At 40.9% G+C, this 27,557-nt stretch overlaps 4 protein-coding genes across 4 annotated transcripts; all 4 read right to left on the reverse strand.

Annotated features, from left to right (window-relative positions):
- Positions 1-1,633: 1,633 nt before the first annotated feature.
- Positions 1,634-5,737, reverse strand: LOC115925247 (papilin-like). Its single transcript, XM_030988877.1, has 3 exons — positions 4,774-5,737; positions 3,929-4,599; positions 1,634-3,733 (listed from the first exon to the last, which is right to left on the reverse strand). The coding sequence occupies exons 1-3, from the start codon at positions 5,735-5,737 to the stop codon at positions 1,634-1,636; spliced, it is 3,735 nt and encodes a 1,244-aa protein (XP_030844737.1).
- An 83-nt stretch (positions 5,738-5,820) lies between these two features.
- On the reverse strand, positions 5,821-14,800 carry LOC115925248 (mucin-3A-like). The gene is made up of 8 exons (XM_030988878.1): positions 13,240-14,800; positions 11,983-12,594; positions 10,624-11,832; positions 10,042-10,320; positions 9,160-9,567; positions 7,204-8,913; positions 6,665-6,900; positions 5,821-5,943 (listed from the first exon to the last, which is right to left on the reverse strand). Exons 1-8 carry the CDS (start codon positions 14,798-14,800, stop codon positions 5,821-5,823), a joined length of 6,138 nt encoding a protein of 2,045 aa, XP_030844738.1.
- A 242-nt stretch (positions 14,801-15,042) lies between these two features.
- Positions 15,043-20,188, reverse strand: LOC115925249 (mucin-5AC-like). Its single transcript, XM_030988879.1, has 5 exons — positions 20,044-20,188; positions 18,995-19,272; positions 16,336-18,556; positions 15,227-16,263; positions 15,043-15,108 (listed from the first exon to the last, which is right to left on the reverse strand). The coding sequence occupies exons 1-5, from the start codon at positions 20,186-20,188 to the stop codon at positions 15,043-15,045; spliced, it is 3,747 nt and encodes a 1,248-aa protein (XP_030844739.1).
- A 59-nt stretch (positions 20,189-20,247) lies between these two features.
- Positions 20,248-24,379, reverse strand: LOC115925251 (flocculation protein FLO1-like). Its single transcript, XM_030988881.1, has 4 exons — positions 23,215-24,379; positions 21,715-22,326; positions 21,023-21,336; positions 20,248-20,349 (listed from the first exon to the last, which is right to left on the reverse strand). Exons 1-4 carry the CDS (start codon positions 24,377-24,379, stop codon positions 20,248-20,250), a joined length of 2,193 nt encoding a protein of 730 aa, XP_030844741.1.
- Between the last annotated feature and the right edge of the window lie 3,178 nt (positions 24,380-27,557).

Genomic DNA, 27,557 nt, shown 5'->3' on the forward strand with positions numbered 1-27,557 from the left:
TATTGAACGCCAAACAAGGTAGCATCAACTCCTATCTTTTAACGTCTTTTTGTATGACGCGGCCGGGGTTCGAACCCATGACCCCCCGGTTGTAATGCGGACGCTCTACTGACTGAGCCAACACTCCGAATAAACTGAAAAAGGAAATAAGGAGCCAATCTATGGAAAAATGAATGAAGTGAACCACATGATGACCGATTTCACAATTTCCTTAAGCACAAACAAGTTTTAAAACTTTGTTACTCTACCTTTTTACGTAGTTATACTATTGCTTTGTCAGAAACAGATCAACAACTCAAATGGGAAAATTATCTGTCACTATAATTATCAGTCGACGAAGTATGGAGGTTTCGTTTTAATATATAACAAATTTAGAAATTTTCAATTCAAATGTATTCATAAGAAAATTGCTACGAATTCCTTCTTGTATAAAATCTGAAATTTTGATCAAAATATAAATGTTTAATCAAAATGAACAAACAATAATTCATTTATTTTTTGAATGCCTTTTTGTCTCAAGATTCTGGAATGATCTGTACAGTTGGCTTGATTTCTAAAAAGATGTGACTCATTAGATTATCACGTATAGAAATTTACTTTGGAACATTAGTAGGAGAATACTTTTATCTGGTAAACATTATATTATATGGAAAATATTTTATCTTTTTATGTAAATGTCAAGACATCGTTCCTTTATTTAAATCCCTCCAATTTTCTGGAATACAATTAGAAAAAAACAGAACGCATGCTATCTTTTAAACTCAACCGTTTAGAATTCCATAAGAAAATATGGAATAGTATCTGTATAGCATAATTAAAATCTTACTCAATGTCATTTTAGGAGATTTTCCATTTTATTCAATCATGTCTCTGTATCTTTGAAGTGAAAAATATGTATTTATTTTGAGGTTATCTTTTGTGACAATGTGAATTGCAAATAAAACTTATCCAAACAAAACAACAACAAAAAAGAAGAAGAAAAAGAACTACAAAACCGGAGGTATTATTTCAAGGAAGAATCTATTTCGAGACAGTTTATGCTCAAGTCAAAGGATAGGAATTCATTAGTGTTCCATATCCAATAGTAATCAATGTTATTCTATTCAGTCAGACTTCACATAAGTTTAAAGCGCGGGTCAAGCTTTACATGCGTCATTACAACCGCTTCATATTTGAATGAGGCTTGATTGAAGAGGAATGAGAAGTTGAGCTTACCGTCACGAAGGAGTACAATGAATTCTCGCCTATAGGTATTCCAGTTTCTATTTCCACAGTCATGAAATCGAGTGCAGCAGTCTCGAAAGCTGTTTGCTGGTTAGAAGCTCTATAAGGGAAATAGAGTTCTGGTGGAGGAGTAGTTGGTGTGGTTCCCGGTATTTTTCCTGAGGGATAAAAATAAATGTTAAACTCAAAACTAAAGAACCTATACATATTTATTCAAGATTTATGTGCATATTTTGTACATGGTTATCAATTGCTGTTTGGCATTTGTGTTGTTCCAGGTGTTGTAGTTGTTGTACTTCCAGCTGTTGTTTCAGGTGTTGATTCTAAAGTTGTTCCCGAAGGAAAAAAGTAAATGTAATATGTACTAATACAGAACTAAATGCCTTTATTCAAAATGTCTGCGCTTACTTTACTTGATTAGCAGTTGCTGTGTGTCTTTGGGAATGACATATATTAAATGTGACACATTCTCAAAACTGCTTCTCTCTCTCTCTCTCTCTCTAAGTGCCATATATGTTGTTAAGGGAGCAGTTGATGTCACATCTGAGGTTAATCCCTCAGTTGTTGCTAATTCAGTTGTCACCTCCTCTGTAGTCATACCATTGGTTGTGATATCTGATGTTGGTAGAGCGGTAGATGTCATATCTGAGGTTAATCCCTCAGTTGTCTCCTCCTTGGTAGTCAGACCATTAGTAGTGATATCTGATGTTGACGGCAGAGTTGATGTAACATCTGAGGTGAATACTTCTGTTGTTCCCGATTCAGTTGTCTCCTCCTCAGTAGATAGACCATTGGTAGTGATATCTGATGTTGACGGCAGAATTGATGTAACATCTGAGGTGAATTCTTCTGTTGTTCCCGATTTAGTTGTCTCCTCCTCAGTAGATAGACCATTGGTTGTGATATCTGTTGTTGGTAGAGTAGTAGATGTCATATCTGAGGTGAATCCATCAGTTGTTCCTAATTCAGTTGTCTCCTCCTCGGTAGTCGGACCATTAGTAGTGATATCTGATTTCGACGGCAGAGTTGATGTCATATCTGAGGTTAAACCCTCAGTCGTCTCCTCCTTAGTAGTCAGACCATTAGTAGTGATATCTGATGTTGACGACAGAGTTGATGTAACATCTGAGGTGAATCCTTCTGTTGTTGCCGATTCAGTTGTCTCCTCCTCTGTAGTCATACCATTGGTAGTGATATCTGATGTTGAAGGCCCAGTTGAAGTAATGTCTGAAGTGAATCCCTCAGTAGTTCTTGATTCAGTTGTCTCCTCCTCGGTAGACATACCAATGGTGGTGCTATTTGTTTTTAAGGGAGCAGTTGAAGTAACGTCTGAAGTGAATCCTTCTGTTGTTCCTGATTCAGTTGTCTCCTCCTCGGTAGTCAGACCATTAGTAGTGATATCTGATGTAGACGGCCCAGTCGAAGTAATGTCTGAAGTGAATCCCTCAGTTGTTTCTAAATCAGTTGTCTCCTCCTCAGTAGTCAGACCATTGGTGGTGATATCTGATGTTGGTAGAGCGGTAGATGTCATATCTGAGGTTAATCCCTCAGTTGTCTCCTCCTCGGTAGTCAGACCATAGGTGGTGATATCTGATGTTGAAGGCCAAGTTGAAGTAATGTCTGAAGTGAATCCCTCAGTAGTTCTTGATTCAGTTGTCTCCTCCTCGGTAGACATACCAATGGTGGTGATATTTGTAAAGGGAGCAGTTGAAGTAATGTCTGAAGTGAATCCTTCTGTTATCCTTGATTGAGTTGTCTTCTCCTCGGTAGTCATACCATTGGTAGTGATATCTGATGTTGACGGCAGAGTAGATATAACATCTGAGGTGAATCCTTCTGTTGTTCCTGATTCAGTTGTCTCCTCCGTAGTCAGACCATTGGTGGTGATGTCTGATGTAGACGGCCCAATCGAAGTAATGTCTGAAGTGAATCCTTCAGTTGTTCCTGATTCAGTTGTCTCCTCCTCGGTAGACATACCAATGGTGGTGATATCTGTTGTTAAGGGAGCAGTTGATGTTACATCTGAAGTAAATTCCTCAGTTGTTCCTAATTCAGTTGTCTCCTCCTCCGTAGTCATACCATTGGTTATGATATCTGATGTTCGTAGAGCAGTAGATGTCATATCTGAAGTTAATCCCTCAGTCGTCTCCTCCTCGGTAGTCAGACCATTAGTAGTGATATCTGATGTTGACGACAGAGTTGATGTAACATCTGAGGTGAATTCTTCTGTTGTTCCCGATTCAGTTGTCTCCTCCTCTGTAGTCATACCATTGGTAGTGATATCTGATGTTGAAGGCCCAGTTGAAGTAATGTCTGAAGTGAATCCCTCAGTAGTTCTTGATTCAGTTGTCTCCTCCTTGGTAGACATACCAATGGTGGTGATATCTGTTGTTAAAGGAGCAGCTGATGTAACATCTGAAGTAAATTCCTCAGTTGTTCCTAATTCAGTTGTCTCCTCCTCCGTAGTCATACCATTTGTTGTGATATCTGATGTTGGTAGAGCGGTAGATGTCATATCTGAAGTTAATCCCTCAGTTGTCTCCTCCTCGGTAGTCAGACCATCGGTGGTGATATCTGATGTTGAAGCCCCAGTTGAAGTAATGTCTGAAGTGAATCCCTCAGTAGTTCTTGATTCAGTTGTCTCCTCCTTGGTAGACATATCAATGGTAGTGATATCTGATGTTGACGGCAGAATGGATGTAACATTTGAGGTGAATTCTTCTGTTGTTCCCGATTCAGTTGTCTCCTCCTTAGTAGATAGACCATTGGTGGTGATATCTGATGTCGAAGGCCCAGTTGAAGTAATATCTGAAGTGAAACCCTCAGTAGTTCTTGATTCAGTTGTTTCCTCCCTGGTAGACATACCAATGATGGTGATATCTGTGGTTAAGGGAGCAGTTGATGTTACATCTGAAGTAAATTCCTCAGTTGTTCTTAATTCAGTTGTCTCCTCCTCCGTAGTCATACCATTTGTTGTGATATCTGATGTTGGTAGAGCGGTAGATGTCATATCTGAAGTTAATCCCTCAGTTGTCCCCTCCTCGGTAGTCAGACCATCGGTGGTGATATCTGATGTTGAAGCCCCAGTTGAAGTAATGTCTGAAGTGAATCCCTCAGTAGTTCTTGATTCAGTTGTCTCCTCCTTGGTAGACATATCAATGGTAGTGATATCTGATGTTGACGGCAGAATTGATGTAACATTTGAGGTGAATTCTTCTGTTGTTCCCGATTCAGTTGTCTCCTCCTTAGTAGATAGACCATTGGTGGTGATATCTGATGTCGAAGGCCCAGTTGAAGTAATATCTGAAGTTAAACCCTCAGTAGTTCTTGATTCAGTTGTTTCCTCCTTGGTAGACATACCAATGATGGTGATATCTGTGGTTAAGGGAGCAGTTGATGTTACATCTGAAGTAAATTCCTCAGTTGTTTTTAATTCAGTTGTCTCCTCCTCCGTAGTCATACCATTGGTTATGATATCTGATGTTGGTAGAGCGGTAGATGTCATATCTGAGGTTAATCCCTCAGTCGTCTCCTCCTCGGTAGTCAGACCATTAGTAGTGATATCTGATGTTGACGACAGAGTTGATGTAACATCTGAGGTGAATTCTTCTGTTGTTCCCGATTCAGTTTTCTCCTCCTTAGTAGATAGACCATTGGTGGTGATATCTGATGTCGAAGGCCCAGTTGAAATAATGTCTGAAGTGAATCCCTCAGTAGTTCTTGATTCAGTTGTTTCCTCCTTGGTAGACATACCAATGGTGGTGATATCTGTTGTTAAGGGAGTAAATTCCTCAGTTGTTCCTAAATCAGTTGTTTCCTCCGTAGTCATACCATTTGTTGTAGTATCTGATGTTGGTAGAGCGGTAGATGTCATATCTGAGGTTAATCCCTCAGTTGTCTCCTCCTCGGTAGTCAGACCATCGGTGGTGATATCTGATGTTGAAGGCCCAGTTGAAGTAATGTCTGAAGTGAATCCCTCAGTAGTTCTTGATTCAGTTGTCTCCTCCTCGGTAGACATACCAATGGTGGTGATATCTGTTGTTAAGGGAGCAGTTGATTTTACATCTGAAGTAAATTCCTCAGTTGTTCCTAATTCAGTTGTCTCCTCCTCCATAGTCATATCATTGGTTATGATATCTGATGTTGGTAGAGCAGTAGATGTCATATCTGAGGTAAATCCCTCAGTCGTCTCCTCCTCGGTAGTCAGACCATTAGTAGTGATATCTGATGTTGATGACAGAGTTGATGAAACATCTGAGGTGAATTCTTCTGTTGTTCCCGATTCAGTTTTCTCCTCCTTAGTAGATAGACCATTGGTGGTGATATCTGATGTTGAAGGCCCAGTTGAAAAAATGTCTGAAGTGAATCCCTCAGTAGTTCTTGATTCAGTTGTCTCCTCCTTGGTAGACATACCAATGGTAGTGATATTTGTTGTTAAGGGAGCAGTTGATGTCACATCTGAGGTAAATCCCTCAGTTGTTCCTAATTCAGTTGTCTCCTCCTCCGTAGTCATACCATTTGTTGTGATATCTGATGTTGGTAGAGCGGTAGATGTCATATCTGAGGTTAATCCCTCAGTTGTCTCCTCCTCGGTAGTCAGACCATCGGTGGTGATATCTGATGTTGAAGCCCCAGTCGAAGTAATGTCTGAAGTGAATCCCTCAGTAGTTCTTGATTCAGTTGTCTCCTCCTTGGTAGACTTATCAATGGTGGTGATATCTGTTGTTAAGGGAGCAGTTGATGTAACATCTGAAGTAAATTCCTCAGTTGTTCCTAATACAGTTGTCTCCTCCTCCGTATTCATTCCATTGGTAGTGATATCTGATGTTGACGGCAGAATTGATGTAACGTTTGAGGTGAATTCTTCTGTTGTTCTCGATTCAGTTGTCTCCTCCTTAGTAGATAGACCATTGGTGGTGATATCTGATGTTGGTAGAGCGGTAGATGTCATATCTGAGGTTAATCCCTCAGTTGTCTCCTCCTCGGTAGTCAGACCATAGGTGGTGATATCTGATGTTGAAGGCCAAGTTGAAGTAATGTCTGAAGTGAATCCCTCAGTAGTTCTTGATTCAGTTGTCTCCTCCTCGGTAGACATACCAATGGTGGTGATATTTGTAAAGGGAGCAGTTGAAGTAATGTCTGAAGTGAATCCTTCTGTTATCCTTGATTGAGTTGTCTTCTCCTCGGTAGTCATACCATTGGTAGTGATATCTGATGTTGACGGCAGAGTAGATATAACATCTGAGGTGAATCCTTCTGTTGTTCCTGATTCAGTTGTCTCCTCCGTAGTCAGACCATTGGTGGTGATGTCTGATGTAGACGGCCCAATCGAAGTAATGTCTGAAGTGAATCCTTCAGTTGTTCCTGATTCAGTTGTCTCCTCCTCGGTAGACATACCAATGGTGGTGATATCTGTTGTTAAGGGAGCAGTTGATGTTACATCTGAAGTAAATTCCTCAGTTGTTCCTAATTCAGTTGTCTCCTCCTCCGTAGTCATACCATTGGTTATGATATCTGATGTTCGTAGAGCAGTAGATGTCATATCTGAAGTTAATCCCTCAGTCGTCTCCTCCTCGGTAGTCAGACCATTAGTAGTGATATCTGATGTTGACGACAGAGTTGATGTAACATCTGAGGTGAATTCTTCTGTTGTTCCCGATTCAGTTGTCTCCTCCTCTGTAGTCATACCATTGGTAGTGATATCTGATGTTGAAGGCCCAGTTGAAGTAATGTCTGAAGTGAATCCCTCAGTAGTTCTTGATTCAGTTGTCTCCTCCTTGGTAGACATACCAATGGTGGTGATATCTGTTGTTAAAGGAGCAGCTGATGTAACATCTGAAGTAAATTCCTCAGTTGTTCCTAATTCAGTTGTCTCCTCCTCCGTAGTCATACCATTTGTTGTGATATCTGATGTTGGTAGAGCGGTAGATGTCATATCTGAAGTTAATCCCTCAGTTGTCTCCTCCTCGGTAGTCAGACCATCGGTGGTGATATCTGATGTTGAAGCCCCAGTTGAAGTAATGTCTGAAGTGAATCCCTCAGTAGTTCTTGATTCAGTTGTCTCCTCCTTGGTAGACATATCAATGGTAGTGATATCTGATGTTGACGGCAGAATGGATGTAACATTTGAGGTGAATTCTTCTGTTGTTCCCGATTCAGTTGTCTCCTCCTTAGTAGATAGACCATTGGTGGTGATATCTGATGTCGAAGGCCCAGTTGAAGTAATATCTGAAGTGAAACCCTCAGTAGTTCTTGATTCAGTTGTTTCCTCCCTGGTAGACATACCAATGATGGTGATATCTGTGGTTAAGGGAGCAGTTGATGTTACATCTGAAGTAAATTCCTCAGTTGTTCTTAATTCAGTTGTCTCCTCCTCCGTAGTCATACCATTTGTTGTGATATCTGATGTTGGTAGAGCGGTAGATGTCATATCTGAAGTTAATCCCTCAGTTGTCCCCTCCTCGGTAGTCAGACCATCGGTGGTGATATCTGATGTTGAAGCCCCAGTTGAAGTAATGTCTGAAGTGAATCCCTCAGTAGTTCTTGATTCAGTTGTCTCCTCCTTGGTAGACATATCAATGGTAGTGATATCTGATGTTGACGGCAGAATTGATGTAACATTTGAGGTGAATTCTTCTGTTGTTCCCGATTCAGTTGTCTCCTCCTTAGTAGATAGACCATTGGTGGTGATATCTGATGTCGAAGGCCCAGTTGAAGTAATATCTGAAGTTAAACCCTCAGTAGTTCTTGATTCAGTTGTTTCCTCCTTGGTAGACATACCAATGATGGTGATATCTGTGGTTAAGGGAGCAGTTGATGTTACATCTGAAGTAAATTCCTCAGTTGTTTTTAATTCAGTTGTCTCCTCCTCCGTAGTCATACCATTGGTTATGATATCTGATGTTGGTAGAGCGGTAGATGTCATATCTGAGGTTAATCCCTCAGTCGTCTCCTCCTCGGTAGTCAGACCATTAGTAGTGATATCTGATGTTGACGACAGAGTTGATGTAACATCTGAGGTGAATTCTTCTGTTGTTCCCGATTCAGTTTTCTCCTCCTTAGTAGATAGACCATTGGTGGTGATATCTGATGTCGAAGGCCCAGTTGAAATAATGTCTGAAGTGAATCCCTCAGTAGTTCTTGATTCAGTTGTTTCCTCCTTGGTAGACATACCAATGGTGGTGATATCTGTTGTTAAGGGAGTAAATTCCTCAGTTGTTCCTAAATCAGTTGTTTCCTCCGTAGTCATACCATTTGTTGTAGTATCTGATGTTGGTAGAGCGGTAGATGTCATATCTGAGGTTAATCCCTCAGTTGTCTCCTCCTCGGTAGTCAGACCATCGGTGGTGATATCTGATGTTGAAGGCCCAGTTGAAGTAATGTCTGAAGTGAATCCCTCAGTAGTTCTTGATTCAGTTGTCTCCTCCTCGGTAGACATACCAATGGTGGTGATATCTGTTGTTAAGGGAGCAGTTGATTTTACATCTGAAGTAAATTCCTCAGTTGTTCCTAATTCAGTTGTCTCCTCCTCCATAGTCATATCATTGGTTATGATATCTGATGTTGGTAGAGCAGTAGATGTCATATCTGAGGTAAATCCCTCAGTCGTCTCCTCCTCGGTAGTCAGACCATTAGTAGTGATATCTGATGTTGATGACAGAGTTGATGAAACATCTGAGGTGAATTCTTCTGTTGTTCCCGATTCAGTTTTCTCCTCCTTAGTAGATAGACCATTGGTGGTGATATCTGATGTTGAAGGCCCAGTTGAAAAAATGTCTGAAGTGAATCCCTCAGTAGTTCTTGATTCAGTTGTCTCCTCCTTGGTAGACATACCAATGGTAGTGATATTTGTTGTTAAGGGAGCAGTTGATGTCACATCTGAGGTAAATCCCTCAGTTGTTCCTAATTCAGTTGTCTCCTCCTCCGTAGTCATACCATTTGTTGTGATATCTGATGTTGGTAGAGCGGTAGATGTCATATCTGAGGTTAATCCCTCAGTTGTCTCCTCCTCGGTAGTCAGACCATCGGTGGTGATATCTGATGTTGAAGCCCCAGTCGAAGTAATGTCTGAAGTGAATCCCTCAGTAGTTCTTGATTCAGTTGTCTCCTCCTTGGTAGACTTATCAATGGTGGTGATATCTGTTGTTAAGGGAGCAGTTGATGTAACATCTGAAGTAAATTCCTCAGTTGTTCCTAATACAGTTGTCTCCTCCTCCGTATTCATTCCATTGGTAGTGATATCTGATGTTGACGGCAGAATTGATGTAACGTTTGAGGTGAATTCTTCTGTTGTTCTCGATTCAGTTGTCTCCTCCTTAGTAGATAGACCATTGGTGGTGATATCTGATGTTGGTAGAGCGGTAGATGTCATATCTGAGGTTAATCCCTCAGTTGTCTCCTCCTCGGTAGTCAGACCATAGGTGGTGATATCTGATGTTGAAGGCCAAGTTGAAGTAATGTCTGAAGTGAATCCCTCAGTAGTTCTTGATTCAGTTGTCTCCTCCTCGGTAGACATACCAATGGTGGTGATATTTGTAAAGGGAGCAGTTGAAGTAATGTCTGAAGTGAATCCTTCTGTTATCCTTGATTGAGTTGTCTTCTCCTCGGTAGTCATACCATTGGTAGTGATATCTGATGTTGACGGCAGAGTAGATATAACATCTGAGGTGAATCCTTCTGTTGTTCCTGATTCAGTTGTCTCCTCCGTAGTCAGACCATTGGTGGTGATGTCTGATGTAGACGGCCCAATCGAAGTAATGTCTGAAGTGAATCCTTCAGTTGTTCCTGATTCAGTTGTCTCCTCCTCGGTAGACATACCAATGGTGGTGATATCTGTTGTTAAGGGAGCAGTTGATGTTACATCTGAAGTAAATTCCTCAGTTGTTCCTAATTCAGTTGTCTCCTCCTCCGTAGTCATACCATTGGTTATGATATCTGATGTTCGTAGAGCAGTAGATGTCATATCTGAAGTTAATCCCTCAGTCGTCTCCTCCTCGGTAGTCAGACCATTAGTAGTGATATCTGATGTTGACGACAGAGTTGATGTAACATCTGAGGTGAATTCTTCTGTTGTTCCCGATTCAGTTGTCTCCTCCTCTGTAGTCATACCATTGGTAGTGATATCTGATGTTGAAGGCCCAGTTGAAGTAATGTCTGAAGTGAATCCCTCAGTAGTTCTTGATTCAGTTGTCTCCTCCTTGGTAGACATACCAATGGTGGTGATATCTGTTGTTAAAGGAGCAGCTGATGTAACATCTGAAGTAAATTCCTCAGTTGTTCCTAATTCAGTTGTCTCCTCCTCCGTAGTCATACCATTTGTTGTGATATCTGATGTTGGTAGAGCGGTAGATGTCATATCTGAAGTTAATCCCTCAGTTGTCTCCTCCTCGGTAGTCAGACCATCGGTGGTGATATCTGATGTTGAAGCCCCAGTTGAAGTAATGTCTGAAGTGAATCCCTCAGTAGTTCTTGATTCAGTTGTCTCCTCCTTGGTAGACATATCAATGGTAGTGATATCTGATGTTGACGGCAGAATGGATGTAACATTTGAGGTGAATTCTTCTGTTGTTCCCGATTCAGTTGTCTCCTCCTTAGTAGATAGACCATTGGTGGTGATATCTGATGTCGAAGGCCCAGTTGAAGTAATATCTGAAGTGAAACCCTCAGTAGTTCTTGATTCAGTTGTTTCCTCCCTGGTAGACATACCAATGATGGTGATATCTGTGGTTAAGGGAGCAGTTGATGTTACATCTGAAGTAAATTCCTCAGTTGTTCTTAATTCAGTTGTCTCCTCCTCCGTAGTCATACCATTTGTTGTGATATCTGATGTTGGTAGAGCGGTAGATGTCATATCTGAAGTTAATCCCTCAGTTGTCCCCTCCTCGGTAGTCAGACCATCGGTGGTGATATCTGATGTTGAAGCCCCAGTTGAAGTAATGTCTGAAGTGAATCCCTCAGTAGTTCTTGATTCAGTTGTCTCCTCCTTGGTAGACATATCAATGGTAGTGATATCTGATGTTGACGGCAGAATTGATGTAACATTTGAGGTGAATTCTTCTGTTGTTCCCGATTCAGTTGTCTCCTCCTTAGTAGATAGACCATTGGTGGTGATATCTGATGTCGAAGGCCCAGTTGAAGTAATATCTGAAGTTAAACCCTCAGTAGTTCTTGATTCAGTTGTTTCCTCCTTGGTAGACATACCAATGATGGTGATATCTGTGGTTAAGGGAGCAGTTGATGTTACATCTGAAGTAAATTCCTCAGTTGTTTTTAATTCAGTTGTCTCCTCCTCCGTAGTCATACCATTGGTTATGATATCTGATGTTGGTAGAGCGGTAGATGTCATATCTGAGGTTAATCCCTCAGTCGTCTCCTCCTCGGTAGTCAGACCATTAGTAGTGATATCTGATGTTGACGACAGAGTTGATGTAACATCTGAGGTGAATTCTTCTGTTGTTCCCGATTCAGTTTTCTCCTCCTTAGTAGATAGACCATTGGTGGTGATATCTGATGTCGAAGGCCCAGTTGAAATAATGTCTGAAGTGAATCCCTCAGTAGTTCTTGATTCAGTTGTTTCCTCCTTGGTAGACATACCAATGGTGGTGATATCTGTTGTTAAGGGAGTAAATTCCTCAGTTGTTCCTAAATCAGTTGTTTCCTCCGTAGTCATACCATTTGTTGTAGTATCTGATGTTGGTAGAGCGGTAGATGTCATATCTGAGGTTAATCCCTCAGTTGTCTCCTCCTCGGTAGTCAGACCATCGGTGGTGATATCTGATGTTGAAGGCCCAGTTGAAGTAATGTCTGAAGTGAATCCCTCAGTAGTTCTTGATTCAGTTGTCTCCTCCTCGGTAGACATACCAATGGTGGTGATATCTGTTGTTAAGGGAGCAGTTGATTTTACATCTGAAGTAAATTCCTCAGTTGTTCCTAATTCAGTTGTCTCCTCCTCCATAGTCATATCATTGGTTATGATATCTGATGTTGGTAGAGCAGTAGATGTCATATCTGAGGTAAATCCCTCAGTCGTCTCCTCCTCGGTAGTCAGACCATTAGTAGTGATATCTGATGTTGATGACAGAGTTGATGAAACATCTGAGGTGAATTCTTCTGTTGTTCCCGATTCAGTTTTCTCCTCCTTAGTAGATAGACCATTGGTGGTGATATCTGATGTTGAAGGCCCAGTTGAAAAAATGTCTGAAGTGAATCCCTCAGTAGTTCTTGATTCAGTTGTCTCCTCCTTGGTAGACATACCAATGGTAGTGATATTTGTTGTTAAGGGAGCAGTTGATGTCACATCTGAGGTAAATCCCTCAGTTGTTCCTAATTCAGTTGTCTCCTCCTCCGTAGTCATACCATTTGTTGTGATATCTGATGTTGGTAGAGCGGTAGATGTCATATCTGAGGTTAATCCCTCAGTTGTCTCCTCCTCGGTAGTCAGACCATCGGTGGTGATATCTGATGTTGAAGCCCCAGTCGAAGTAATGTCTGAAGTGAATCCCTCAGTAGTTCTTGATTCAGTTGTCTCCTCCTTGGTAGACTTATCAATGGTGGTGATATCTGTTGTTAAGGGAGCAGTTGATGTAACATCTGAAGTAAATTCCTCAGTTGTTCCTAATACAGTTGTCTCCTCCTCCGTATTCATTCCATTGGTAGTGATATCTGATGTTGACGGCAGAATTGATGTAACGTTTGAGGTGAATTCTTCTGTTGTTCTCGATTCAGTTGTCTCCTCCTTAGTAGATAGACCATTGGTGGTGATATCTGATGTCGAAGGCCCAGTTGAAGTAATATCTGAAGTTAAACCCTCAGTAGTTCTTGATTCAGTTGTTTCCTCCTTGGTAGACATACCAATGATGGTGATATCTGTTGTTAAGGGAGTAAATTCCTCAGTTGTTCCTAAATCAGTTGTCTCCTCCGTAGTCATACCATTTGTTGTAGTATCTGATGTTGGTAGAGCGGTAGATGTCATATCTGAGGTTAATCCCTCAGTTGTCTCCTCCTCGGTAGTCAGACCATCGGTGGTGATATCTGATGTTGGAGGCTCAGTTGAAGTAATGTCTGAAGTGAATCCCTCAGTAGTTCTTGATGCAGTTGTCTCCTCCTCGGTAGACATACCAATGGTCGTGATATCTGTTGTTAAGGGAGCAAATTCCTCAGTTGTTCCTAAATCAGTTGTCTCCTCCGTAGTCATACCATTTGTTGTGGTATCTGATGTTTGTAGAGCGGTAGATGTCATATCTGAGGTTAATCCCTTAGTTGTCTTCTCCTCAGTAGATAGACCGTTGGTTGTGATATCTGATGTTGGTAGAGCAGTAGATGTCATATCTGAGGTGAATCCCTCAGTTGTTCCTGATTCAGTTGTTTCCTCTTCGGTAGTAATACCATTGGTCGTAATATCTTTTGTTAAGGGAGCAGTTGATGTAACATCTGAAGTGAATCCCTCAGTAGTTTCTAATTCAGTTGTCTCCTCCTCGGTAGTCAGACCATTAGTAGTGATATCTGATGTTGACGGCAGAGTTGATGTAACATCTGAGGTTAATTCTTCAGTTGTTCCTGATTCAGTTGTCTCCTCTTCGGTAGTCATACCATTGGTGGTGATATCTGTTGTTAAGGGAGCAGTTGATGTCACATCTGAGGTTAATCCCTCAGTTGTTGCTAATTCGGTTGTCTCCCCCTCTGTAGTTATACCATTGGTTGTGATATCTGATGTTGGTAGAGCGGTAGATGTCATATCTGAGGTTAATCCCTCAGTTGTCTCCTCCTTGGTAGTCAGACCATTAGTAGTGATATCTGATGTTGACGGCAGAGTTGATGTAACATCTGAGGTGAATTCTTCTGTTGTTCCCGATTCAGTTGTCTCCTCCTCAGTAGATAGACCATTGGTTGTGATATCTGAGGTTAGTAGAACAGTAGATGTAACATCCGAGGTGAATTCTTCTGTTGTTCCCAATTCAGTTGTCTCCTCCTCAGTAGATAGACCATTGGTTGTGATATCTGTTGTTGGTAGAGCAGTAGATGTCATATCTGAGGTGAATCCATCAGTTGTTCCTAATTCAGTTGTCTCCTCCTCGGTAGTCGGACCATTAGTAGTGATATTTGATGTTGAAGGCCCAGTTGAAGTAATGTCTGAAGTGAATCCCTCAGTAGTTCTTGATTCAGTTGTCTCCTGCTCAGTAGTCAGACCATTGGTGGAGATATCTGTTCTTAAGAAAGCAGTTGATGTAACATCTGAAGTATATTCCTCAGTTGTTCCTAATTCAGTTGTCTCCTCTTCCGTAGTCATACCATTTGTTGTGATATCTGATGTTGGTAAAGCGGTAGATGTCATATCTGAGGTTAATGCCTTAGTTGTCTCCTCCTCGGTAGTCAGACCATCTGTGGTGATATCTGATGTTGAAGGCCCAGTTAAAGTAATGTCTGAAGTGAATCCCTCAGTAGTTCTTGATTCAGTTGTCTCCTCCTCGGTAGACATACTAATGGTGGTGATCTCTGTTGTTAAGGGCGCAGTTGATGTTACATCTGAAGTAAATTCCTCAGTTGTTCCTAATTCAGTTGTCTCCTCCTCGGTAGACATACCAATGGTGGTGATATTTGTTGTTAAGGGAGCGGTTGAAGTAACGTCTGAAGTGAATCCTTCTGTTGTTCCTGATTCAGTTGTCTCCTCCTCGGTAGTCATACCATTGGTTATGATATCTGATGTTGGTAGAGCGGTAGATGTCATATCTGAAGTTAATGCCTCAGTTGTCTCCTCCTCGGTAGTAAGACCATTAGTAGTGATATCTGATGTCGAAGGCCCAGTTGAAGTAATATCTGAAGTTAAACCCTCAGTAGTTCTTGATTCAGTTGTTTCCTCCTTGGTAGACATACCAATGATGGTGATATCTGTGGTTAAGGGAGCAGTTGATGTTACATCTGAAGTAAATTCCTCAGTTGTTTTTAATTCAGTTGTCTCCTCCTCCGTAGTCATACCATTGGTTATGATATCTGATGTTGGTAGAGCGGTAGATGTCATATCTGAGGTTAATCCCTCAGTCGTCTCCTCCTCGGTAGTCAGACCATTAGTAGTGATATCTGATGTTGACGACAGAATTGATGTAACATCTGAGGTGAATTCTTCTGTTGTTCCCAATTCAGTTTTCTCCTCCTTAGTAGATAGACCATTGGTGGTGATATCTGATGTCGAAGGCCCAGTTGAAATAATGTCTGAAGTGAATCCCTCAGTAGTTCTTGATTCAGTTGTCTCCTCCTCGGTAGACATACCAATGGTGGTGATATCTGTTGTTAAGGGAGTAAATTCCTCAGTTGTTCCTAAATCAGTTGTCTCCTCCGTAGTCATACCATTTGTTGTAGTATCTGATGTTGGTAGAGCGGTAGATGTCATATCTGAGGTTAATCCCTCAGTTGTCTCCTCCTCGGTAGTCAGACCATCGGTGGTGATATCTGATGTTGAAGGCCCAGTTGAAGTAATGTCTGAAGTGAATCCCTCAGTAGTTCTTGATTCAGTTGTCTCCTCCTCGGTAGACATACCAATGGTGGTGATATCTGTTGTTAAGGGAGCAGTTGATTTTACATCTGAAGTAAATTCCTCAGTTGTTCCTAATTCAGTTGTCTCCTCCTCCATAGTCATATCATTGGTTATGATATCTGATGTTGGTAGAGCAGTAGATGTCATATCTGAGGTAAATCCCTCAGTCGTCTCCTCCTCGGTAGTCAGACCATTAGTAGTGATATCTGATGTTGATGACAGAGTTGATGAAACATCTGAGGTGAATTCTTCTGTTGTTCCCGATTCAGTTTTCTCCTCCTTAGTAGATAGACCATTGGTGGTGATATCTGATGTTGAAGGCCCAGTTGAAAAAATGTCTGAAGTGAATCCCTCAGTAGTTCTTGATTCAGTTGTCTCCTCCTTGGTAGACATACCAATGGTAGTGATATCTGTTGTTAAGGGAGCAGCTGATGTAACGTCTGAAGTAAATCCCTCAGTTGTTCCTAATTCAGTTGTCTCCTCCTCCGTAGTCATACCATTTGTTGTGATATCTGATGTTGGTAGAGCGGTAGATGTCATATCTGAGGTTAATCCCTCAGTTGTCTCCTCCTCGGTAGTCAGACCATCGGTGGTGATATCTGATGTTGAAGCCCCAGTCGAAGTAATGTCTGAAGTGAATCCCTCAGTAGTTCTTGATTCAGTTGTCTCCTCCTTGGTAGACTTATCAATGGTGGTGATATCTGTTGTTAAGGGAGCAGTTGATGTAACATCTGAAGTAAATTCCTCAGTTGTTCCTAATACAGTTGTCTCCTCCTCCGTATTCATTCCATTGGTAGTGATATCTGATGTTGACGGCAGAATTGATGTAACGTTTGAGGTGAATTCTTCTGTTGTTCCCGATTCAGTTGTCTCCTCCTTAGTAGATAGACCATTGGTGGTGATATCTGATGTCGAAGGCCCAGTTGAAGTAATATCTGAAGTTAAACCCTCAGTAGTTCTTGATTCAGTTGTTTCCTCCTTGGTAGACATACCAATGATGGTGATATCTGTTGTTAAGGGAGTAAATTCCTCAGTTGTTCCTAAATCAGTTGTCTCCTCCGTAGTCATACCATTTGTTGTAGTATCTGATGTTGGTAGAGCGGTAGATGTTATATCTGAGGTTAATCCCTCAGTTGTCTCCTCCTCGGTAGTCAGACCATCGGTGGTGATATCTGATGTTGGAGGCTCAGTTGAAGTAATGTCTGAAGTGAATCCCTCAGTAGTTCTTGATGCAGTTGTCTCCTCCTCGGTAGACATACCAATGGTCGTGATATCTGTTGTTAAGGGAGCAAATTCCTCAGTTGTTCCTAAATCAGTTGTCTCCTCCGTAGTCATACCATTTGTTGTGGTATCTGATGTTTGTAGAGCGGTAGATGTCATATCTGAGGTTAATCCCTTAGTTGTCTTCTCCTCAGTAGATAGACCGTTGGTTGTGATATCTGATGTTGGTAGAGCAGTAGATGTCATATCTGAGGTGAATCCCTCAGTTGTTCCTGATTCAGTTGTTTCCTCTTCGGTAGTAATACCATTGGTCGTAATATCTTTTGTTAAGGGAGCAGTTGATGTAACATCTGAAGTGAATCCCTCAGTAGTTTCTAATTCAGTTGTCTCCTCCTCGGTAGTCAGACCATTGGTAGTGATATCTGATGTTGACGGCAGAGTTGAAGTAACATCTGAGGTTAATTCTTCAGTTGTTCCTGATTCAGTTGTCTCCTCTTCGGTAGTCATACCATTGGTGGTGATATCTGTTGTTAAGGGAGCAGTTGATGTCACATCTGAGGTTAATCCCTCAGTTGTTGCTAATTCGGTTGTCTCCCCCTCTGTAGTCATACCATTGGTTGTGATATCTGATGTTGGTAGAGCGGTAGATGTCATATCTGAGGTTAATCCCTCAGTTGTCTCCTCCTTGGTAGTCAGACCATTAGTAGTGATATCTGATGTTGACGGCAGAGTTGATGTAACATCTAAGGTGAATTCTTCTGTTGTTCCCGATTCAGTTGTCTCCTCCTCAGTAGATAGACCATTGGTTGTGATATCTGAGGTTAGTAGAACAGTAGATGTAACATCCGAGGTGAATTCTTCTGTTGTTCCCAATTCAGTTGTCTCCTCCTCAGTAGATAGACCATTGGTTGTGATATCTGTTGTTGGTAGAGCAGTAGATGTCATATCTGAGGTGAATCCATCAGTTGTTCCTAATTCAGTTGTCTCCTCCTCGGTAGTCGGACCATTAGTAGTGATATTTGATGTTGAAGGCCCAGTTGAAGTAATGTCTGAAGTGAATCCCTCAGTAGTTCTTGATTCAGTTGTCTCTTGCTCAGTAGTCAGACCATTGGTGGAGATATCTGTTCTTAAGAAAGCAGTTGATGTAACATCTGAAGTATATTCCTCAGTTGTTCCTAATTCAGTTGTCTCCTCTTCCGTAGTCATACCATTTGTTGTGATATCTGATGTTGGTAAAGCGGTAGATGTCATATCTGAGGTTAATGCCTTAGTTGTCTCCTCCTCGGTAGTCAGACCATCTGTGGTGATATCTGATGTTGAAGGCCCAGTTAAAGTAATGTCTGAAGTGAATCCCTCAGTAGTTCTTGATTCAGTTGTCTCCTCCTCGGTAGACATACTAATGGTGGTGATCTCTGTTTTTAAGGGCGCAGTTGATGTTACATCTGAAGTAAATTCCTCAGTTGTTCCTAATTCAGTTGTCTCCTCCTCGGTAGACATACCAATGGTGGTGATATTTGTTGTTAAGGGAGCGGTTGAAGTAACGTCTGAAGTGAATCCTTCTGTTGTTCCTGATTCAGTTGTCTCCTCCTCGGTAGTCATACCATTGGTTATGATATCTGATGTTGGTAGAGCGGGAGATGTCATATCTGAAGTTAATGCCTCAGTTGTCTCCTCCTCGGTAGTCAGACCATTAGTAGTGATATCTGATGTTGACGGCTGAGTTGATGTAACATCTGAGGTTAATTCTTCAGTTGTTCCTGATTCAGTTCTCTCCTCTTCGGTAGTCATACCATTGGTGGTGATATCTGAAGTTAAGGGAGCAGTTGATGTCACATCTGAGGTTAATCCCTCAGTTGTTGCTAATTCAGTTGTCTCCTCCTCCGTAGTCATACCATTGGTTATGATATCTGATGTTGGTAGAGCGGTAGATGTCATATCTGAGGCTAATCCCTCAGTTGTCTCCTCCTCGGTAGTTAGACTATTAGTAGTGATATCTGATGTTGACGGCAGAGTTGACGTTACATCTGAGGTGAATTCTTCTGTTGTTCCCGATTCAGTTGTCTCCTTCTCAGTAGATAGACCATTGGTTGTGATATCTGAGGTTAGTAGAACAGTAGATGTAACATCTGAGGTGAATTCTTCTGTTGTTGGCGATTCAGTTGTCTCCTCCTCTGTAGTCATAGCATTAGTAGTGATATCTGATGTTGAAGGCCCAGTTGAAGTAATGTCTGAAGTGAATCTTTCTGTTGTTTCTGATTCAGTTGTCTCCTCCTCGGTAGACGGACCATTGGTGGTGATGTCTGATGTAGACGGCCCAATCGAAGTAATGTCTGAAGTGAATTTCTCAGTTGTTCCTAATTCAGTTGTCTCCTCCTCAGTAGTCAGACCATTGGTGGTGATATCTGTTGTTAAGGAAGCAGTTGATGTAACATCTGAAGTATATTCTTCAGTTGTTCCTAATTCAGTTGTCTCCTCTTCCGTAGTCATACCTTTTGTTGTGATATCTGATGTTGGTAGAGCGGTAGATGTCATATCTGAGGTTAATCCCTCAGTCGTCTCCTCCTCGGTAGTCAGACCATTAGTAGTGATATCTGATGTTGACGGCCCAGTTGAAGTAATGTCTGAAGTGAATCCTTCTGTTGTTCCTGATTCAGTTGTCTCCTCCTCCGTAGTCAGACCATTGGTGGTGATGTCTGATGTAGACGGCCCAATCGAAGTAATGTCTGAAGTGAATCCCTCAGTTGTTCCTAATTCAGTTGTCTCCTCCTCAGTAGTCAGACCATTGGTGGTGATATCTGTTGTTAAGGAAGCAGTTGATGTAACATCTGAAGTATATTCTTCAGTTGTTCCTAATTCAGTTGTCTCCTCTTCCGTAGTCATACCATTTGTTGTGATTTCTGATGTTGGTAGAACGGTAGACGTCATATCTGAGGTTAATCCCTCATTTGTCTCCTCCTCGGTAGTCAGACCATAGGTGGTCATATCTGATGCTGACGGCTGAGTTGATGTAACAAATGAGGTGAATTCTTCAGTTGTTCCTGATTCAGTTGTCTCCTCTTCGGTAGTCATACCATTGGTGGTGATATATGTTGTTAAGGGAGCAGTTGATGTCACATCTGAGGTTAATCCCTCAGTTGTTGCTAATTCAGTTGTCTCCTCCTCAGTAGTCATACCATTGGTTGTGATATCTGATGTTGGTAGAGCGGTAGATGTCATATCTGAGGTGAATCCCTCAGTTGTCTCCTCCTCGGTAGTTAGACTATTAGAAGTGATATCTAATGTTGACGGCAGAGTTGATGTAACATCTGAGGTGAATTCTTCCGTTGTTCCCGATTCAGTTGTCTCCTCCTCAGTAGATAGACCATTGGTTGTGATATCTGAGGTTAGTAGAACAGTAGATGTAACATATGAGGTGAATTCTTCTGTTGTTGGCGATTCAGTTGTCTCCTCCTCTGTAGTCATAACATTGGTAGTGATATCTGTTGTTGAAGTCCCAGTTGAAGTAATGTCTGAAGTGAATCCCTCAGTAGTTCTTGATTCAGTTGTCTCCTCCTCGGTAGACATACCAATAATGGTGATATTTGTTGTTAAGGGAGAAGTTGAAGTAATGTCTGAAGTGAATCCTGCTGTTGTTCCTGATTCAGTTGTCTCCTCCTCTGTAGTCATACCATTGGTAGTGATATCTGATGTTGACGGCCCAGTTGAAGTAATGTCTGAAGTGAATCCTTCTGTTGTTCCTGATTCAGTTGTCTCCTCCTCCGTAGTCAGACCATTGGTGGTGATATCTGTTGTTAAGGAAGCAGTTGATGTAACATCTGAAGTATATTCTTTAGTTGTTCCTAATTCAGTTGTCTCCTCCTCCGTAGACATACCATTGGTTATGATATCTGATGTTGCTAGAGCGGTAGATGTCATATCTGAGGTTAATTCCTCAGTCGTCTCCTCCTCGGTAGTCAGACCATTAGTAGTGATATCTGATGTTGACGACAGAGTTGATGTAACATCTGAGGTGAATTCTTTAGTTGTTCCTGATTCAGTTGTCTTCTTTACGGTAGTCATACCATTGGTGGTGATATCTGTTGTTAAGGGAGCAGTTGATGTAACATCTGAAGTATATTCCTCAGTTGTTCCTAATTCAGTTGTCTCCTCTTCCGTAGTCATACCATTTGTTGTCATATCTGATGTTGGTAGAGCGGTAGATGTCATATCTGAGGTTAATCCCTCAGTTTTCTCCTCGGTAGTCAGACCATCGGTGGTGATATCTGATGTTGAAGGCCCAGTTGAAGTTACGTCTGAAGTGAATCCAAAAGTAGTTCTGGATTCAGTTGTCTCCTCCTCGGTAGACATACCAATGGTGGTGATATCTGTTGTTAAGGGAGCAGTTGATGTTACATCTGAAGTAAATTCCTCAGTTGTTCCTAATTCAGTTGTCTCCTCCTCGGTAGTCAGACCATTAGTAGTAATATCTGATGTTGACGGCTGAGTTGATGTAACAAATGAGGTGAATTCTTCAGTTGTTCCTGATTCAGTTGTCTCCTCTTCGGTAGTCATACCATTGGTGGTGATATCTGTTGTTAAGGGAGCAGTTGATGTCACATCTGAGGTTAATCCCTCAGTTGTTGCTAATTCAGTTGTCTCCTCCTCAGTAGTCATACCATTGGTTGTGATATCTGATGTTGGTAGAGCGGTAGATGTCATATCTGAGGTGAATCCCTCAGTTGTCTCCTCCTCGGTAGTTAGACTATTAGTAGTGATATCTGATGTTGACGGCTGAGTTGATGTAACAAATGAGGTAAATTCTTCAGTTGTTCCTGATTTAGTTGTCTTCTCTTCGGTTGTCATACCATTGGTGGTGATATCTGTTGTTAAGGGAGCAGTTGATGTAACATCTGAGGTGAATTCCTCTGTTGTTCCCGATTCAGTTGTCTCCTCCTCCGTAGTCATACCATTGGTTATGATAGCTGATGTTGGTAGAGCGGTAGATGTCATATCTGAGGTTAATCCCTCAGTCGTCTCCTCCTCGGTAGTAAGACCATTAGTAGTGATATCTGATGTTGACGACAGAGTTGATGTAACATCTGAGGTGAATTCTTCTATTGTTCCCGATTCAGTTGTCTCCTCCGCAGTAGATAGACCATTGGTGGTGATATCTGATGTTGACGGCCCAGTTGAAGTAATGTCTGAAGTCAATCCCTCAGTAGTTCTTGATTCAGTTGTCTCCTCCTTGGTAGACATACCAATTGTAGTGATATTTGTTGTTAAGGAAGCAGTTGAAGTAATGTTTGAAGTGAATCCTTCTGTTGTTCCTGATTCAGTTGTCTTCTCCTCCGTAGTCAGACCATCGGTGGTGATGTCTGATGTAGACGGCCCAGTTGAAGTAATGTCTAAAGTGAATCCCTCAGTTGTTCCTATTTCAGTTGTCTCCTCCTCAGTAGTCAGACCATTGGTGGTGATATCTGTTGTAAAGGAAGCAGTTGATGTTGCATCTGAAGTATATTCCTCAGTTGTTCCTAATTCAGTTGTCTCCTCTTCCGTAGTCATACCATTTGTTGTGATATCTGATGTTAGTAGAGCGGTAGATGTCATATCTGAGGTTAATCCCTCAGTTGTCTCCTCCTCGGTAGTCAGACCATCGGTGGTGATATCTGATGTTGAAGGCCCAGTTGAAGTAACGTCTGAAGTGAATCCAAAAGTAGTTCTTGATTCAGTTGTGACCTCCTCGGTAGACATACCAATGGTGGTGATATTTGTTGTTAAGGAAGCAGTTGAAGTAATGTCTGAAGTGATTCCTTCTGTTGTTCCTGATTCAGTTGTCTCCTCCTCTGTAGTCATACCATTGGTAGTGATATCTGACGTTGACGGCCCAGTTGAAGTAATGTCTGAAGTGAATCCTTCTGTTGTTCCTGATTCAGTTGTCTTCTCCTCCGTAGTCAGACCATCGGTGGTGATGTCTGATGTAGACGGCCCAGTTGAAGTAATGTCTGAAGTGATTCCTTCTGTTGTTCCTGATTCAGCTGTCTCCTCCTCTGTAGTCATACTATTGGTAGTGATATCTGATGTTGACCGCCCAGTTGAAGTAATGTCTGAAGTGAATCCTTCTGTTGTTCCTGATTCAGTTGTCTCCTCCTCCGTAGTCAGACCATTGGTGGTGATGTCTGATGTAGACGGCCCAATCGAAGTAATGTCTGAAGTGAATCCCTCAGTTGTTCCTATTTCAGTTGTCTCCTCCTCAGTAGTCAGACCATTGGTGGTGATATCTGTTGTTAAGGAAGCAGTTGATGTAACATCTGAGGTGAATTCTTCTGTTGTTCCCGATTCAGTTGTCTCCTCATCCGTAGTCATACCATTTGTTGTGATATCTGATGTTGGTAGAGCGGTAGATGTCATACCAATGGTGGTGATATCTGTTGTTAAGGGAGCAGTTGATGTAACATCTGAAGTAAATTCTTCTGTTGTTCCCAATTCAGTTGTCCCCTCCTCAGTAGATAGACCATTGGTTGTGATATCTGATGTTGGTAGAGCAGTAGATGTTATATCTGAGGTGAATCCCTCAGTTGTTCCTAATTCAGTTGTCTTCTCCTCTGTAATCAGACCATTAGTAGTGATATCTGATGTTGACGGCAGAGTTGATGTAACATCTGAGGTGAATTCTTCTGTTGTTCCCGATTCAGTTGTCTCCTCCTCGGTAGTCATACCATTGGTAGTGATATCTAATAATGACGGCCCAGTTGAAGTTTTGTCTGAAGTGAATCCTTCTGTTGTTCCTGATTCAGTTGTCTCCTCTTCGGTAGTCAGACCATTAGTAGTGATATCTGGTGTTGAAGGCCCAGTTGAAGTAATGTCTGAAGTGAATCCCTCAGTAGTTCTTGATTCAGTTGTCTCCTCCTCGGTAGACATACCAATGGTGGTGATATTTGTTGTTAAGGGAGCAGTTGAAGTAATGTCTGAAGTGAATCCTTCTGTTGTTCCTGATTCAGTTGTCTCCTCCTCGGTAGTCATACCATTGGTAGTGATATCTGGTGTTGAAGGCCCAGTTGAAGTAATGTCTGAAGTGAATCCCTCAGTAGTTCTTGATTCAGTTGTCTCCTCCTCGGTAGACATACCAATGGTGGTGATATTTGTTGTTAAGGGAGCAGTTGAAGTAATGTCTGAAGTGAATCCTTCTGTTTTTCCTGATTCAGTTGTCTCCTCCTCGGTAGTCAGACCATTGGTAGTTATATCTGATGTTGACGGCCCAGTTGAAGTAATGTCTGAAGTGAATCCCTCACTAGTTCTTGATTCAGTTGTCTCCTCCTCCGTAGTCAGACCATTCGTTGTGATATCTGATGTGGGTAGAGCTGTAGATGTAACATCTGAGGTGAATCCCTCAGTACTTCTTGATTCAGTTGTCTCCTCCTTGGTAGACATACCAATTGTGGTGATATCTGTTGTTAAGGGAGCAGTTGATGTAACATCTGAAGTAAATTCCTCAGTTGTTCCTAATACAGTTGTCTCCTCCACGGTAGTCAGACCATTAGTAGTGATATCTGATGTTGACGGCAGAGTTGATGTAACATCTGAGGTGAATTCTTCAGTTGTTCCTGATTCAGTTGTCTCCTCCTCAGTAGTCAGACCATTGGTAATGATATCTGATGTTGGTAGAGCAGTAGATGTCATATCTGAGGTGAATCCCTCAGTTGTTCCTGATTCAGTTCTCTCCTCCTCAGTAGTCAGACCATTGGTAGTGATACTTGTTGTTGATGGAGCAGTTGATGTAATTTCTGAAAAAGTAAAAAAATATCATCAAATTACAATATTTCTTTGACAATCTTCATAACCTTCATATTTGATGCACTTCGAGGCTTTCAAAACAATTAGCTTTGTCTGATATATTTGGGCAGTTCAGAACAGGTGCTTCATCATCCGTAATATAACCGAAATTCAGAAGAATGACTTCAACAGATATGTTAAGAGAATGCTATTATGTTTGCCTCTTTTGAGGTGATAATATCTTGGTAAAGAAGAGATATAGAGTCGAGAAAATAAATGTTAGATACATTTCATTGATGAACAGGTAGTCTTTCCATGATTCTAAATGTTACATCAAGCAAAAACTCCAGAAAACTATGAATTTCAGAACACATTCTAATCCATTACGATTTATCTTTCAGAAGAATAAAAGTATCCAAAAATCAAAAGCTTGTTCGGTGACAGAACTTTTATATATAAAGAATAATCAGATTCGAACCTGTTACTGTGACAACGAGAAGACAAGTGCCAGTGTTTCCTGCACCATCTGTAGTCGAGCAGTTCACAGTGGTGTCCCCTATTAGGAATGTATCCCCAGATAAATGGGAGCAAATCACATCTAGAGGATTTTCCACATTATCAGTTGCAGTTGTTTCCAGCATTACAGTAGATGATGAATTGAGTCCCTCATCCGTAGTAGAAGATATATTTGGGCAGTTGAGAACAGGTTCTTCATCATCTGTAATATAACCGAAATTCAGAAAAATTACATTTAATAGATATGTTAAGAGAATGCTATTATGTTTGCCTCTTTTGGGGGATAATATCTTAATAAAGAAGAGATATAGAGTCGAAAAGATAAATGTTAGATACTTTTTATTTCATGACCAGGTAGTCTTTCCATGATTCTAAATGTTACATCAAGCAAAAACTCCAGAAAACTATGAATTTCAGAACACATTCTAATCCATTATGATTTATCTTTCAGAAGAATAAAAATATCCAAAAATCAAAAACTTGTTCGGTGACAAAACCTTTAGATATAAAGGATAATCAGATTCAAACCTGTTACTGTGACAACGAGAAGACAAGTGCCAGTGTTTCCTGCACCATCTGTAGACGAGCAGTTCACAGTGGTGTCCCCTATTAGGAATGTATCCCCAGATAAATGGGAGCAAATCACATCTAGAGGATTTTCCACATTATCAGTTGCAGTTGTTTCCAGCATTACAGTAGATGATGAATTGAGTCCCTCATCCGTAGTAGAAGATTTATTTGGGCAGTTGAGAACAGGTGCTTCATCATCTGTAATATAACCGAAATTCAGAAAAATTACATTTAATAGATATGTTAAGAGAATGCTATTATGTTTGCCTCTTTTGAGGTGATAATATCTTGATAAAGAAGAGATATAGAGTCGAGAAAATGAATGTTAGATACATTTCATTCATGAACAGGTAGTCTTTCCATGATTCTAAATGTTACATCAAGCAAAAACTCCAAAAAACTATGAATTTCAGAACACATTCTAATTCATTACGATTTATCTTTGAGAAGAATAAAAATATCCAAAAATCAAAAGCTTGTTCGGTGACAGAACTTTTATATATAAAAAATAATCAGATTCAAACCTGTTACTGTGACAACGAGAAGACAAGTGCCAGTGTTTCCTGCACCATCTGTAGACGAGCAGTTCACAGTGGTGTCCCCTATCGGGAATATATCTTTGGATGAATGGGAGCAATTCACATCGAGATGAAAATCCTTATCATTAGTTGCAGTTGAATTCAGCAGAACAGTAGATGATGAATTGCGTCCCTCATCCGTGGTAGAAGATATATTTGGGCAGTACAAAATAGGTGCTTCAGCATCTGCACATAAATAAAATTCAGACTAATAACATCAATGCATACTTTCAAGAACCGATCATGTTCGTCAACTTAAAGGTGATGATATCGAGAAAAGGAACAGATATCGAGTCGAGAAAATAATAGTAAGTAACATTTGATTTATGACCACAATTTTGTTCACATGCTTCCAAATGTTAAATTAAGCAAAAACTCCTCGAAGTTAAAATGGAAGAACACATACACATTCATGACGATTCATCTATCAAAAGACATTAAATATCCCAAAATCTTTGGCCCGATCGATAACAGAACTTTTAGATATAAAGAATAGCCACATTCACACCTGTTACTGTGACAACGAGAAGACAAGTGCCAGTGTTTCCTGCATCATCTGTAGATGAGCAGTTCACAGTGGTGTCCCCTATCGGGAATATATCTTTGGATGAATGGGAGCAATTCACATTGCGATGAAAATCCACATTATCAGTTGCAGTAGAATCCAGCAGAACAGTAGACGATGAGTTGAGTCCCTCATCCGTAGTAGAAGATATATTTGCGCAGTTCAGAATAGGTGCTTCATCATCTGCAATATAACAGAAAATCACATCAATATATATTTTACAAGAATGGTATCATATTTGTCAACTTCATGGCTTTAATATCTTGAAAAAGAAAAGATATCGAGTGAAGAAATTAATTGTTAGATGCCTTTTATCTAATGACCAGGATTTTTACATGTTTTGAAATGTTAAATCAAGCAAAAACTCCTCGGAAAAATAAAATGTAGAATACATACATATTCATGAGGATTCATCATTCAAAAACAAATACATATACCCAAATCCTAAGCCCGGTCAGTGACAGAACTTTAAGATTTAGAATTAATCATATTCACACCTGTTACTGTGACAACGAGAAGACAAGTGCCAGTGTTTCCTGCATCATCTGTAGATGAGCAGTTCACAGTGGTGTCCCCTATCGGGAATATATCTTTGAATGAATGGGAG

This window comes from Strongylocentrotus purpuratus, unplaced genomic scaffold (genome assembly GCF_000002235.5).
Source record: "Strongylocentrotus purpuratus isolate Spur 01 unplaced genomic scaffold, Spur_5.0 spur5_scaffold_18, whole genome shotgun sequence".
NCBI classification, from domain to species: Eukaryota; Metazoa; Echinodermata; class Echinoidea; order Camarodonta; family Strongylocentrotidae; genus Strongylocentrotus; species Strongylocentrotus purpuratus.

Excerpts from the sequence above, each read along its gene's own strand:
- LOC115925248 (XM_030988878.1), bottom strand. The coding sequence starts at position 14,800 with ATGTCTACCGAGGAGGAGACAACTGAATTAGGAACAACTGAGGAATTT. Across the intron at positions 10,321-10,623 it reads ATCAGATATCACCACCGATG|AGGAGGAGACAACTGAATCG; the intron begins GTCTGACTACCG and ends GTATGACTACAG. Across the intron at positions 9,568-10,041 it reads AACAGATATCACCACCATTG|ATATCACCACCAATGGTCTA; the intron begins GTATGTCTACCG and ends TACCAACATCAG.
- LOC115925251 (XM_030988881.1), bottom strand. The coding sequence starts at position 24,379 with ATGTCTACCAAGGAGGAGACAACTGAATCAAGAAGTACTGAGGGATTC. Across the intron at positions 22,327-23,214 it reads AACAGATATCACCACCAATG|ACATCACCACCGATGGTCTG; the intron begins GTCTGACTACTG and ends CGTCTACATCAG. Across the intron at positions 20,350-21,022 it reads CCACCAATGGTATGACTACC|ATATCACAACCAATGGTCTA; the intron begins GTAAAGAAGACA and ends TACTAACCTCAG.
- LOC115925247 (XM_030988877.1), bottom strand. The coding sequence starts at position 5,737 with ATGACTACGGAGGAGGAGACAACTGAATTAGGAACAACTGAGGGATTT. Across the intron at positions 4,600-4,773 it reads ATCAGATATCACTACTAATG|ATATCACCATCATTGGTATG; the intron begins GTCTGACTACCG and ends CCTTAACCACAG. Across the intron at positions 3,734-3,928 it reads CAGAAGAATTCACCTCAAAT|TCTACCGCTCTACCAACATC; the intron begins GTTACATCCATT and ends TCAGATATGACA.
- LOC115925249 (XM_030988879.1), bottom strand. The coding sequence starts at position 20,188 with ATGACATCTACCGCTCTACCAACATCAGATATCACAACCAATGGTATG. Across the intron at positions 18,557-18,994 it reads CAGAAGAATTCACCTCAGAT|GAGACAACTGAATCAGGAAC; the intron begins GTAACGTCAACT and ends ACTACCGAGGAG. Across the intron at positions 16,264-16,335 it reads ATCAGATATCACCACCGATG|ATATCACAACAAATGGTATG; the intron begins GTCTGACTACCG and ends TACCAACATCAG.